Here is a 15,340-nt window from a genome sequence, read left to right as displayed (position 1 = left end):
GTGGGTTGCCTGGATCCCTGCCCGCTGTGTGTTACCCTGTGTGTAAGCTGCACAGCGGTGACTTCACTGGTTTTGTTCAAGGCCACAGCTCCCAAGTCGGGAATAGGGCTTTGTGCATCGTAGGTGCTCAATAAACATTGGTTTAATGAGTGACTAAAAAACGAAGAAGTGCACAGTACAATTTTGAGTGACCCATTACCTAGCCAGCCCACCAGCCATCTCCCAAATCCCCAGTCAGATCCAATCTCATTTCGATGCCACCTAGGAAAGAACAAAACCTTGGGGGGTAGAACTGGTCAGTCTCCAGCCCTCATTTGAGCCCTGGCATCCCTCAGTGGAAAGGGGTAGTAAACAGTAGTCACTGCTAAGAGTCCCTCTACACACTGTCCCCTTCATTTTGCCACAAGCTGGAGATCTACCCGAGACACAAGGCATCTTACAAACCCCCAAATCTAACCTGTCATTTTAAGGAGGGAGGCGATGTCAAATCCAAGACCAAGAGCTGGTCCTCCAGGACCCTGACTGTGCTTCCCGACTGCCCCATGGGGCTGGCAAAAATAACAGGGATGATCACTGCACACTCACTAGGGTTAACGCGCTCCATGGGATTCACCCACTTCCTCCTTACTACCACTCTAAGAGATGGCTTCCACTCCTATCTCCGTTTTACTGATGAGGAAACTGAGGAACAGGGAAGTATAGCAACTTGCTCAAAACTACCGAGTAAACGGCAGAACAGGAACTTGAACCGGGCGGACTGGCACCAGTCTAAGAGCTAAAAGGACATTCGTATTATCTTCTAAATAGTGAAGAAGTGGGTGCCACTGTTAAAGACATTAAAAAAATCTCCGATGCCCACTGTATAACTAAGAATACACACACTCCAACTTAAACTCCAGATCTTAGCCCTTGCCCTGAATGTGTCCAGCAAGCAGGATTTGATTACCTGTTATTCTTGCCAGAGCTTGGTAAACAGGCTCTCTATTCTTTTCTGGAGGAACAAAGAGAAGAGTTTTAAGCCAAACTTGGACAGATTAACAGCAGCCTGCCTACAGCAGAGTCTCTCAACCTTGCACCTAGAGCTCTGTTTCATTCAGAAAAACTCTCAATAAAGAAATGGGAAATTCAGATATGGGAAGGAAATGTCAATGAGGCACTGCCTTTTCTCAGCTTGGGGATGAACAGGGAAGAACCAGTGGTGGGATTTGATGTGAAGAGGCTGCTCGCTGGTAGGAGCTGAAAATCCTTGGAAGGCAATTTGGCAAGAACGACCCAAAGCTTAAGAACAGAGCCTAATCCTTGACTCGGCAATTCCACTTTTAAGAATCCACCCTGAGAAATGCACTCCAAGATTTGTCTCTGTCCGTGACAAGGTTGTTTACAAAAGGAAAAAAACTGGAAAGACTCTAAAAGTCCATTACAAGGAGATCAAGTGAAAAAAATTATTATTGAATCGATACAAATTATTCCATATCTATTTCATGGAATACCACATAGCCACTGAAAATGATGTGGTGTAACTACTAAAAATGGGATTACCGGGGCGGGGAGGGGGAAGCATACTACAAAGTATTTCATGCACTATGTCCCACTTTAAAAAACACTTTTATGCAGGAAAAAGACCAGCAAGAGGTTAGTGAGATTACTGATGTTTTGTTTTTCTTGGTATTTTTCCATATTTTATGTATTTTTGAGAATGACTATATAATACTGTCATCAGATATCAAACAATGTTTAAAGGGGAAAAAATTGCAGAACACAAATATTGTGCGTATAGGAGAGTGGGAAGAGAGACACACTGCTGCTGTCATGGCTGTTGAAAAAAAAAATTCTCGCCTGAAGATGCAGGCATCCGGACTCGAGCACAGCCAAAGGCCCCAACCGCCTGGACGCCCCCAAGAACCCAGCTCCTCTTTTCAATAGCCTGATACACCTTACTTGGCAGAGGCACATCCTGTTCTGGAGAAGCAGTTTTCAACTACTACTTAAATTCTAAGAAGACACACTCTGCAAACGCTTGATTCAAATCTTTTAAAGTATCATAAAAACTATAAAAACGAAGCACTTTCATGAGCCAACATCAAGTCGTGAAGATACGGCTGAGGTGTGCTAGCTCAGCGAGGCTCTGTGTAGCCCACGGCCTGGGATCGAGAGGGGAAGCCATCCAAAAGAATCCCTGCCATTTGCAAACACTTCTCTCTGCCGATCAGGATTCCGCCAATATTAGACAATTAAATCAAAGCATGAATGAGCGTCGAGGCTCATGAAGACTGTTAATGTTCACGCATTACCCCTCACTTCAAATGCCCGTGTTCAACTAGACAACCTCATCGTCCTCTTACGTTGAATTAAAAAGAGCTGTAAATATAAACCTATAAACAGAGTTTATAACAGGGTTTCAACCCTGGCACTACTGACATTTTGGATCAGATTATCTTTTTGTGTTCTTCTGCTGCTGTCCTGGGCACTCTGCTCACCAGCATTCCCGGCTTCTGCCCACTAGCTGCCAGGAACACCCCCGCGGCTATGGCAATCAGAAAGGTCTCCAGACCTCCCCAAATGTCCCCGGGTGGGCAAATTGCCCCTTGTTGAGAACCACTGCTTCATACTGACCAACACGGCATTCATCTATTTTCTGTTGCAGGTCGTACCTACTAGTTTAGCGGATTAAAAGACGTTCTGCTTAGAAATAAACTGGTTTCAAGTATAAAGGTTTCCACTTCGAGATTCTGGATTCCGATCTTGATGCTACCCCACCAGCTGTTTGCCTTTACCTACCCTTTCCGATCAGCTGCGACCTCACCTGAAAAATGGGACTACGAACAGGTGCGCTGGATTACATGCGACAAATGATGCTCTTCAAGAGTTCTTAGGAGCTCTTCAAGAAATCAAACCTACTAATGCCATGGTTGCCGGGAAGGGTCCAGGGCCCGGAGGGGCTTACCTGATCTCTGCAGATTCTTTCGATAGCCGCTGAGATTGAGCTGGGTGATGGTCTCAGACACGTGCGCGACAGCCACCTGCACGTGCTTTTCGGTGAAGTCGTAACACCAGGACAGGTTCAGCTCATCCAATCTGCACACCAGAGGAGAAATAGGGAAAGCATGAAACCAGGACACAGGAACGAGCTCTAAGAAGCACAGTCTCAAAGATGCAAAGAAAACACAAAGCCACAGATTCCTTACCATTTCACGCATAGAACCTCTGCTTCTCTAAGCAGCTACCTCTGCTCACCTGAAACTGCCTTCTCCCCTCCTGACACAAATCCCCTGCCCTGGTGTGCCCTAGAAAGTTGCCAGGGGATCCGAGCCCAAGTCTTAGTGAGTGATGCCCCCTTCTGGAAATGGAGGGAACACTCTCCTCTCCTCCTCATGGCTCAAACCTCATTACGGAGCTAGATGGAACAGTTCTAGCCTCTTGTTTTCTTTCTCAACCACCCAGGTTGTCAGCAAACAACCACAGAGACTGAACAATCACTCGAGAGGCTTTAAAAATTCGATGGGTTATACCGGGGATTCTCAATAAAGAGACGCTGATGTTGCAAAAGGCCACTTCATCTTATCTGGCTTCTGCTGACTGAGCAAATGAATTCAAAGACAATATCCAACGATTAAGCCACACACCCCATTCCTGACATTGCTGAATACATGTAGGGTTATACATTTTTACCTCACGGATAACACCCTTATCCAAAGGCAATCTACTTTGAGCAGATCCTTAGCGACACAGGTAAAATGCTAGAGCAGAAAGATCAAGGGATATTAAAAAGGACGCACACACACACAGAGTATTTTGTGAGCCACGTCCTCCTCTTACTAATATCTGTAACTATAACCTTTATTTATATCCTGACATTATTACATGATATAAAGATGTTTTTAATGGAGTCACCCAAATTTATGGTGTCTGCATAAGTTACGTCTACAGATACTACAGGAAAAAAGCCTTATAGTCAGGTATAAACAGATTAATTTCGATAAACACATTACCAAATTTTTCTTACTTTCATAGTAAAAAAAAAAAAGGGTGGGGAGGATTACTACACAAGTCTTCTGCAAACCTAACTGATCTGGCTCCTCAGTTTGAACAGAAAGTTTAGAGGGTAAAGGATACTGCGTATCATCAAGAGCTCAGAGTTAGGAATAGCTCAAGAAATAGATCCAATTCCTCGCTCCTGTGGGGGATAATTGTATATTTGCAAAAACAGTTCTATAATCAAGTTTCAAATCTTTCCTACCTGGAACAGCTGCTCAGCAAGGTCTTCAGGGCAGATTCGGAGAACCCAGAACACCCAGAAAGATTCAGGCGCACTAAATTTGAGTTTTGTGCAAGATTACTGGAAAAAGAAGAAAATGTCAGAGGAATACCAATAAGACACTGTTACTCAATTAATAAGCGTTCTGAGGAAAGCAGGCTAGAGAAGTCAGTAGATAAGCACGCAGGCCTTCGAGCCAGAAGTGAGTTTCAGTTCATGTCTCACTCTCTGTATGACACCAAGCAGGATGCTTTGCCTCAGTTTACTCATCTGTGAAATTGCAGAGTCAGTACCTTCTCGGTATGGTTGTCACGATTAAATTATATAATGTGATAAAGGGCTCAGCACAGTGCCTAGCCCAAAGTAAGCACACAAGAAACACCAAGAATGTAAGTTTTAAATTGAAAAGAGAGTGCCTGAATAAACATTATTTCTATTTCACCCATAATTAGAATTAGCCGGTAGGCCTACTTCTACTTGTTGAGTCTCCAGGTTCCTCCAATTAAACATCTCTCAAATTTGACCTCTCTACATTCCCAAATGCCTGTGTTAGTGGGACTCCCTGATTAAGAGCGAGAGTTCTGGAACCATATTCTATTGCCAAGTTCCAATCTTGGTTCTGCCACCTACGAGCTGTGTGACCTTGGACAAGTTATTCAGCCTCTGTGCCTCAGTTTCCATATCTGTAAAAAGGGGAACAATCAGAACTTACATCGTGGCTGACCTTTGAAGAACTGAGTATCTGGCACATAGGAAGTGCTCAATAAACACTGGTACTTATTATAATTATGATGATGCTGGGTTTTTTTTACATCAGGTTTCATCATTTCTCACCTGAATGAACACAACGGTATCTTAACTAGTCCAGTTTTTTCCACATCTGGTTAACACTCCAAGGTGACCAGCAGATTTTATTTCTAAATTTCAACTCTGCACGTTCCCTCCATTCTCAGGACCACTCTCTTTAGCACGCTTCCCTCTTCCAAGTCCACTGTGGAGTCCGGACTTCCTACAGCATGGCAGGGGCCCATTACGAGCCGCTCCTCCCCTCCTGGCATCTCAGTGCACCCTGTGCCCTAACAGTTCTCACCTGCTACAGCGTTTAGAACCACACAGGCAGCTTTACCTCGTCGGCTTCTTTACCTCACCACGTGGAGCTCTCCAACCTGAATACCTTCAATACTCCGCATGAGAGTCACTTCCTCTAAGAAGGCTGCCCTCCCTCAATTTAATTAGGTCTCTCTGGGTGACGCCACATATAACAAACACAGTGCACTGTAATTATCTGTCTCTCTCACGAATGAGGCAGGGCCCATGCCCTTATTCATCATCCTTGTATGTCTAGAACCTGGCATATGCATATAGGCAGCAGGCAAACTTGGGTTGCCTGAACGAGTCCTGCAAAGTACTGGAGAAGCTGGGGCACCCCATGGATATTTTCTGAGTCCATCTGGATATGGACAGAAGGGCACCCCAATTATATTCAGGAAACAAAGTTAACACACACAAAAACAACGGCGTTTGTCACATGCTCCTGACTGCCACTCACTTGACAATGGGATCCGACAGCTGCAGGCCTTCCAGGCTTAGGTTCTGCAACTTGGAGCACTGCAACAGAATGCCATGGAGGGTAGACACCTCGATAACAGAGTTGGACAGATCCATGTGCTGCACTCGGAAAGGGCTGGACACAGAGGAGGGGAAAGAGAGGCTCCATTAAGGTCGCTCACACATGTACCTCCAGATCAAATCCAACCCCATCTCCTCCCCACATAAGCAGCCAATCACAAACATGACCCTAAATATACATTTCAAGTAGTATAGTTTCCCTCTTAAAATGAATTGCTACTAATAACTCCCTCCCCTCGTTCATTTTAAAATTTAGGATTTTAGGGGGCACCCGGGTGGCTCAGTCGGTTGAGTCTGCCTTTGGCTCAGCTCATGATCCCAGAGTCCTGGGATTACACTCCTTGGGCTCCCTGCTCAGTGGGGAGCCTGCTTCTTCCTCTCTCTCTGCCCCGCCCCCCATGCTTTCTCACGTGTGCGCACTCTCTCTCAAATAAAATTCTTTAAAAAAATAAATTAATTACGTTCAGGAGGATTTCTGCCAAGTCAAGATGGTGCTGCCGATATAGTCCCACTTAGGAAATTAATTCGTGGGCATCATGAGAATGAGCTGAATCTGGGTGACAAGAAGATTATGCCTATGAATCTTCCTGACAAAGGTGAGTGAGTAAATTACTAAAACAGAAAAGACAGTGGAAGAGCAAGCTGTAAAGGGCTTATATTGAGGTACCTGGAAGAAACGCAGTTGTGGAAGTTTCTAAGTAACTGGGCCCAGGAGTTTGTTTGAAAGAGAGGGCTGAACCAGAGAAGAGAATCTGAAAGTTCCAGCACAACTGTGGGTGTCTAAGACAGTGTGTCCAAGGACAGTGTGTGGATCAAGAGAAGGCAGCCAGGGACCAGGGACAGAACCCAGAGTAGCAGAGGAAAGTGCACACGTGAAGGGGACCCAGAAGGAACAGGCACGGGAGAAGGATAACCACTAGGGGAGGAGGGGTGCTGCCATATGGCCATGGAGGGAAGGGGAAAGTATCAGAGTGGGGATGTAGGTTTTGTCCTTAACTCTGCTGTCCTTAGCTTATTTTTCTGTTCAGTACCTAGTTATTCCACTCGAGTCTGAGATGGCTCTAAACCATACTGCAAAAACTATCAGTAACAGAGAAGTAGTCTTTCAAAATCTTCCACAAAACGAACAAAAAGAGGGCATTCTTGCTCAGGTTGCAAATTTGTCCCCCATAGGATCGGATACCCACAGCTTCAAGTGAGAAGACTCCTCACGCTTTGTCTTCATCAGAAATGGGCAGCGTGGCAAGAGCGAGGCTGCCTTGAGTCTGGTAGTGAGTGCTCCACATGGCTCCTGCCCCTTGGGACCCAGGATGCCCATCCTCCGAGGACCCCACTTGAGAAGCAAAATGTGCATCCCTGACCCCCTGAAAGAGCCCAAGAGTAACCCTGACTTAAAGTGGGAATGGCATCACCGAAACCTGTTCCATGTTTCAACACAAAGACCGCACAGCAAAATGCAATTAGCATTCCATTGCATAGACTCGTCACAGGCCGTAAGGCTGGTTACAGGAAAGGAAAAAAAAAAAAAAAAAAGTTTCCATCTGTTTCTACCTTAAGTCTTACAAACAGCCTTTTCTGGGGATTTTTCTTTTTTACCTGAAATGTTCAACCAATGGTTGATCCATAAATGATCGTGGGCAGCGGAAGGCAACCACCCCTCGAGACAGCAACCGACCAATCACATCTGGGTGCAGGTTTCTACCTGTGAGGTCTAATGTCTGCCACAGAGACTCGTCAAACCTGGAAAAGAGGGGTAGTTAGTAAGCTGGGGGCACTGGATACCGGAGGGCCCCACCACTGCTACTCAACAAGGAAGCTTTGGCCACTAAGTCACCTTGGAGCAGATTCTAAAGGAAGCTTTGGTTTTGAGCTAACTACACAACTAGCCATGGTATTTTTTTTAGGATACAACCGAATATTTCTTGCTCATATCATGGATAAGCTTCCACCTTCAGCTGTACACACACCCCCCCACACACACACCCACACCCACCCCTGTAGGTATTTCCTTCAGATGGTTCAACGCTATCATTAGCAATATAATGATCTGGAACTGGAGAATAAAATTTTAGTGTTCAATACAATTTGATAATTTTAAAAATGATTGCTCCAATCATTTAACTAATTAATGAATAGGTGGGTAGATTCAAAATGGCCTCAATGATCCCAGTTGCTGTTTTGGTAAAGCATACATGAGTTACCACAATTACCCTAAGTAACATGGAAATACAACTAAAAGGAGGAAAGTTAGTGCTATGGCTGATCTTTGCAGATGGGCTTGAACTGAGCAGGTTCACTTGCATGCAGATTTTTTACAGTACCATAAATGTATTTTTTCTTCCTTATGATTTTCTCAATAACATTTTCTTCTCTCTTGCTTCCTTTATTGTAAGAATAAGAGTATATAATACATATAACTTAAAAGATATGTATTAATTGACTATTTATACTATGGGTAACGCTTCCGGTCAACAGCAGTCTATTAGTAGTTAAGTGGGGAGTTAAAAGTCATATGTGGATTTTTGACTGGGCAGGGAGAACAGTCCCCCTTAACCCCATGTTGTTCAAGGGTCAACTACATTATTAAGAGATGACTATCAAATATCTACGAGAAATAAGGAACCCTACAAAGGAGTTCGGGTGTTTTACAATACCCTTTAAGCTTAAAAAAAAAAAGTGTATGCACGGACAGAAATATATATATATATATGTATGAACTAATGTGAAAGGAAAAACGTTACTTAGATTTTGGATAGTGTTTCTAAAGCAAAAATGAAGTACGAAGTACCAAAATGTACTAAACAGTACAATAAGGTAGCTTTAACAGCCACAGATTAATTCAATTTAACAAAAAAAAAGAAAGCATGAGATCCACCACAGGAGGGAACATTTTAAATGCCTACTAGAATCGTATTTTTTAATACTGCTTGAAATAAGCAGGCCACTGGCTGGGCTCTGGAATAATTCTGCGTAATGAAATTGTCAAGGCATTACGTGAACTCTATTATTAAGAAGGCCGTGCTTCACAGATGCTGGCTATTACTTGTATGACAGTGATGTGAGGATTCATAGACTCTGCATGAAGAGGTCAGCTGGCTGACAAAGAAAATCACTATGGGGTCACCCGGGAGCGATCAGCGCACCTCCCCCACCACTCGCTCCTGCATTCCGGGTGCATACTCCCGCCCCCTGGGGCTCTTCTAAGCCAGGAGCCCACTCCTGGAAATGCTTGCAGTGTCTTACTGCCCACACAGCCCTGAATGGAGGGGAAGGCGCTCTTGCCATCTCCCAGTGAGAGCCCTAGATACGTGGAGGGAGGCGAGACGCAGATGGTCTTCAAGCGCAAAGGATGGCTAGTGGTTGGCTGGAGGTGACAAGTGGAATTGATGGAAAAAGTTCCAACTGAAAAACAAAGCCTCCCCCACCCCGCCCCTCCTGGCCTGTTACTGCCTCCAGCGCACCAGGACTTTCCATGCGCAGCTCACTGTGCAAACCTGAAGGTGTGCCCCCGAACCAACAAAGGCATCAACAACTACTGGCGGCCATGTGCCGCCCGCTTCCACGAGCCAGGCACCGCACCGGCATCTTCGGATTTCATCCTCATCACTGCCCTGTCTGGAACATACTATGACCTCCATTGTATATGTGGCGGGGTGGACCGAGGCTCAGAAGTGTCAAGTATGTCCCCCGGTCACAGAGTGCTAAGTGGCAGAGATGGGGTTCACACTGTGGTCGAATACCGCTCTCCCTATTGCACTCAGCGCCCAGCCCCCTCCCCCCACCCCCGGTGTGGGGAGTGGCCAGGCCCTCATGCAGCCCCCTGCAGCCCCCTTCACTTCTAGTGCAACAGATGCAGAGTCAGAATCCAATAAGCGCATGAATACAGAAAGTTTTCTGAGGTGGGTAAAGTTACACCTCCAGACTCCTCCCTTCCACTGTGAAATGAACACCCTAATATTCATAAAAATACGAAGATACCTAGTTTGCTTTCTGCTCCTACATTTTTCCTAGTTTTTAGTTTCACTAGGCCCAAATGAATAAATAAATAACTCTCCCCTTCTTCCACACATATACCAAGAGGGGTGAAAAATACTTACGCTAGGTGATACCACCTCTTACAAACACTGGAGACCTTTAGGAGTTCAGGGAGGCACAGACAGGAAAAGATCCCTAAGAGCAGCTCGTCTGGAAGTGAGTCCCATGAAACACCTTTAAGGGAAAAAAAAAAGTGTTTTCTCATCACCATTCTTTTACCCAATCAAGTCTACTCAGTCTTTTCATGCTTGTCAAGGGTACACAATATTGAACTTAACAGGGGAATTTAACATGAATCGAATGACTCATCCCACAGTTGTTTTTCTGTTCACTCATGGTCTCTGTACCCAGGGGTAAGCACCACACTTTCTCAGCAAAGGAGAAAAGACAACCAAGAATACTTTTTCATACCGTTTTTGTCTTCAGCACCTGCCGGCCAACCTTAGGCCAGGCCCATATTAACGGTGGTACACACCAAGTCCCCACCCCCTCAGAGAGCGTTCAACGATGTCCAAGGTATGATGCCTCTGGTCACTAAGAAATGCCTTGTTTCTCTCAGAAGTGGATTTGGTGGTGGATTTATTGAGTAGTGACCTTATCTAAAAGGCAAATGAAGTTTCCTCCTCCTCCTTTCAGATTTACAGAAAGCACTCAGAAGTCAACTTGCCTACAAGTGCAATATCCAAAGGGTGCTTTCATGTACCTCTCCACTTACTATGGTGCCATGAAGCACTTTAGGTGTTGAGGAGAGAGCAGGAAATAAGACAGACAAAGCACTTTAGCTTCATAGAGCTTACATTCTGGTGGGAGGAAATAATCACACATAAAAAAACAAGTAAATTACATGATATGTAAAAACTGGATTATTGCTATGCAGAAAAATTAAGCAGGGTAAAGGAGAGGATAGGAAGTACAGGGGCCAGTGTTCAGAAACTCAACAAAGAGGTCAAGGAAGGTCTTACCGAGACAGTGATCACCGAGCAAAGGCTCGAACAAAGTGAGGGAGCCAGCCCTATGAGTACCCAGGGTGTGTTCTAGATACAGGGAACAGCATGTCTGTTTTGAGGAACAGCAAGGCCAGTGCAGAAGAAGAGCGAGGAGAGGGGTGATAGAGGATGATGAGGTAGAGAAGTGAGAGGGGCCGGGTCATGCAGGACTTTCTACATCATGATGAGGACTCTGGCTGTGATGCTCAACATCATGAGGAACCACTAGAGGGTTCTGAGCATAGAAAGTTCTAAAAGCACTGCTCGGGCTCCTGTGTTAAAAATAAAAAACTGGAGGGGAAAAAAAGGTAGATACATTAAGGTCAGTTTTGTCTTATAAAAGCAATTTCTAAATAGAATTCTTACGTATGAGCATACAGAATAACCTACAAGAACAGGACAACAGGACAATGGCCAAGAAGGAAATGAGTATGAAGCAAAGCAGCTGAATGCTTAGATTAGTTCAGTAACTCATCTTCCCAGTCTCCCTCTGCCCCCAATCGCTCTTGTACACCAAGCCTAGTGCTATCCTCTCCCCTCTGTGATGGTTCACTTCACGTGTCAATCTGACTGAGTCAAGGGGTGCTCAGAGGTTTAGTTCAACAGTATTCTGGGTGTGTCTGTGAGGGGTTCCTGCATGAGATGAACATTTGAGTCCATCAACTGAGAAATGCAGATTCCCTTCCCCAATGAGAGTGGATCTCATCCAATCCAAGGCTGATGAGAACAAAAGGCTGATGAAGGGAGAACATGTCCCATGGAAGTACAAAGATTATTTAAAAATTTGAGCTGGGACATGGATCTCCTCCTGCCTTCAGAGCTGGACTGGAACTTAACCATCTGCTCTCCTGGTTCCCAGGCCTTTGGACTGCAGATGCTGGGACTTTTCAGCTTCCATAACCGGATGAGCCAGTTCCTTATAATAAATCTGCCTACGTCCCCTACTTGTTCGGCGTCTCTGGAGATCCCTGATTGCTAACACACCGTCCCTCCCCATCTAAAAGGTGTCAGCATTTACTGCACAGGTACACCGTGCCAGGCTCTGCAGAGAACTTGATGGAGAAAAGCTGCCTCGGGTTAGTATTCTCGGGCAATCTTTCTAAAACAATCATGCCCTTCCATCAATTAGAACCTTTCAGTGGTGCCCCCAGATATGTAGCCTGAAGTCCAAACTGCTAGGCATGAAATTCAAAGCTTTCATGTCAGGGCCCCACTCATTTTTCTTGGGTCATTATGTAGAGATATGTTCCAGCCATTTGGACCTACTTGTAATTCTCAGAATGAGTTGTTCTGTGCCACATCTCAGGAGCCCTCTACACACTGTGCCTACCCCCAACTGCTACTGATTTAAAATCAAGTTGCCATTAAAGCCCTGATGCCTATGGAAGGCTTCCCATGATATCACCAAGAACAAGTCACTTTTTTTTTAACCACAATTTTATTATTTACTTACTTATCTGTTTAGCCCCTGCCCCTGCTGGGCCCTGAGTTCTGGAGAGCAAAAAAATGATTTTTTTTTTTTTTAAGTATCTTTGTACTTCCATGAACTAGCTCAATGTCTGATACATTCGTCCATGCATATATTTATTGAACATGTAGTATATGCAGGTGTCTGTTCTACGAAGATGCATAAGGGATGGCCGGCTCAGAGTTTGAGAAACAAACAGGAAATTTCAGTAAAGTATCATAATGGGCTGCAACAGGGTTCATGGTGCTGTGCTGGGTGTGGTGGGAGAGCAGTGATCAGGGAAGCCTTCCTGGAGGAAGTGGCCTCTACTGAAAAATGAGGAGATACGCAGCTGCTCAATGAATGACTACCCACCCTCTCTGGAAGACAAAATGAATCACTGTAGCCCTGAAACGAGGGGTAAACAGATAAAGGCAGATCATCCCTGCTGACCCTGGACCATGACCTGGGGAGGCAAGCCGGAGAGGACCCGGAAGCTTCTCCGTGTGGCAGCAACCCTCCGTCACCACCACAAGGCTCCTCCAAGCTCAGCATGGGCAGAGGACAGAGGCTCTCAAACAGGGCTCCTGCTCCGCCTCCCAAATTGGAAAAAAGCTGATAGTGTTTTCTAAGTTTTCCTTCCATTAATTCTTCTTAACTCCCTGACCTCTGTCGCCTCTTGCCCTGTAGATCAGATTCTAGCAGTTCATTTGGCAAAAGATGACACACTTAGTTATTCTGAATCTAGTAGGCTGAGACTGCACTACGACCCGTCAGCTCATCGGGACACCAGGTGCTTGGCCTCCCCGAGTGCAAGAACTGCAGGAACGCACCTCTGGTGCCCAAGTTTACAAAGCTTGGGCATGTTACTTAATCCCTCGGGCTTGGTTTCCTCATCTGCAGGAACTCGAATAAAGGGATTTATTTTGCAAAGTAGTTCCCTATGAAGACTAAATAATGTAAGGGAAGAGATCACGCAGCAGAGTCAAACTTCCTTTCTCCTTCTTGACTCGTTTTTCTCCTCTCTCCATTAAATCCGTGCCTTTGCCTTTTGTGAGGACCTTTTCTTTTCAATGCTGTTTGGAATTTTCACCTGTTTGAAAACACACCAGGTTTTAATAGGGTTTGGACAAGGGCTACGTGGTGTGATTTACCGAGAGCCCCAAACAGCGCTCTATCTAAGTTTGGGATCCCCAGAAGCAGAGCTGGAGGACCTGAATTCAAATAGTTTATTTGGTAAGTAATCCCAGGAAGAACTGGAAAGTGAAGAGATATGGAAGGGAAGGAAGCCAGCGCGGGGTATGTTAATAAGCAGGTTATGGCCATGGCCAAGTGGAGTTCAAGTCTGCTGGGGACTCCAGGAGACCCTACAGCTCCTGCCCTAGAGCTGTCCCAGCTGAGGGCACAGGGGCTGGGGTATTAATCCACCAACGCCTGTCAGTCACTGGGTGGGGGCTTCAGGGAGCAGGGCAGACATGTTACCTCCCCGCACGCCTGCCCAGAGAGGTGTCAAGCAGGCACATGTGCATGCAGGAGAAAGCCTTTGGCATATAAAGGAGCGCTGAGCTCCAAGGGGCTCTCGATGGGCTGCCACGCATCTACTAAAGACGGTGGGAAAGGAAATTAGGGAGACTTCTTGTGAAGGGCAGGGTGGGAGAAATAAATTAATGAATTTAGTGTTTATTTTATTGGGAACACATAAGAAATCAGAAACAACTGGAACAATATGAGCTAGGTAATAAGGCTTGAAGGAAAACTAGTCAGAGCAACAAAGGCAGAGGTTTGCAGAGGACGCCGAAGCCGGGCACTGAAGCCAGGCCAGTAATACTGCTAGAATGAGGAGGGCCTTGCACTGCAGCTTCTACCTTCATCTGTCCAACTCCTACTCATTCATCCTTCAGATCTCAGCTTAAACGTCACCCTCTCGGAGGAGCACTCCCAGGTCACCATCGCAGCCCCCGGACCCAGACTGGCAGACCCAGTACACGGCGCTATACCCGGCCCCTAGGCAATCAATAAATCTTTGCTGGATGCACTGTACCTTTTACTTTCCCTTCATGCCGTTTGTGAATGTGCTAATTTTGTATTTGTGTGACTGGTTAACCTCTGCTAGCCAAGTAACTAGTACACACCCAGTGCCTAGGGGAGGGCCTGGCAATGAGTATCAGAAAGTGCTCAGCTGGTATTTCACAAAGGAACGACTGACACCCAGAGGAAGCATTCTGGCTTTAACCCAGAGACAGGCAAGATTGCTGCTGCCTCTGAGACCAGTTAGGCTCCTCATCTGTAAAATGAGAGGGCGGGCCTATGGCTCCGCTTCAATAAACATTCCCGGGTGCCGAACAAACACAGCAGTGCTGGGAGCTGCGTGTAAGCCACAGTCCCAGCCCCGCTTGGGAGACAGACTAATCAACAAACACATAAGCTCGCATTTAAAAACTGCTGTTTACTGAAAGCATTTATTCAAGCACACGGACTCGAAACACAGCAACCCTGTGTATTCAGTATGTGTCATTTTACCCATGAGGACATTGGTCTCAGCGGAGTTAAGTAACCCCACCAAGGTGATATTAACTGTGGGGCGGCAGAGCCAGGAGGCAAAGCTGGGGCTGCCCTGTCTGAGCATGCCAAAAGCCCACGCCCTGAGGTGCAGGCGTAGACACAAGAGGTAGATGTTTGGAGGCTGGTCAGGTAGCGGAGGGCGCTGTACCTGCAAAGGAATGACACGGCACTGCTGGGTGTCCAGGGAACGAGGCTGAGGCTGGAGACCAAAACCCAGTGCACAAAGGTAATGTCCCCAGGTCAGTATACGAGTTGTCTGTGAGATGGGGGAAGGACTTCAGAAGAAGATGCAACCGTGCAAAAGAGACAAGGTCACACAACCAAATAAGTGGCAGGGTGGGGATTCAACCCTACGTCTGACTCCAAATGATTCCCTTTCGACCACAGGCTGCTCTAACATTCTACGCTCTCCCCTGTCCTGAGTTC

General features: G+C 45.9%; 1 protein-coding gene across 1 annotated transcript in view; it reads right to left on the bottom strand.

Annotated features, from left to right (window-relative positions):
* Nucleotides 1-15,340, bottom strand: part of LOC118006475 (S-phase kinase-associated protein 2) — a 30,634-nt gene that overhangs the window by 8,936 nt on the left and 6,358 nt on the right. Inside the window, exons 3-7 of the mRNA XM_034999144.1 lie at nt 9,982-10,093; nt 7,481-7,624; nt 5,805-5,939; nt 4,238-4,336; nt 2,945-3,075 (exon numbers count right to left, since the gene is read on the bottom strand). Coding sequence (XP_034855035.1) covers nt 2,945-3,075; nt 4,238-4,336; nt 5,805-5,939; nt 7,481-7,624; nt 9,982-10,093 — 621 coding nt within the window. The remainder of the gene's footprint in view (nt 1-2,944; nt 3,076-4,237; nt 4,337-5,804; nt 5,940-7,480; nt 7,625-9,981; nt 10,094-15,340) is intronic.

Source organism: Mirounga leonina, unplaced genomic scaffold, assembly GCF_011800145.1.
Source record: "Mirounga leonina isolate KUSES-001 unplaced genomic scaffold, KU_Mleo_1.0 Mir_97, whole genome shotgun sequence".
Lineage (NCBI taxonomy): Eukaryota > Metazoa > Chordata > Mammalia > Carnivora > Phocidae > Mirounga > Mirounga leonina.
Note: the sequence above shows the minus strand (reverse complement) of the source record. Positions and strands in the feature narration are given on the sequence as shown.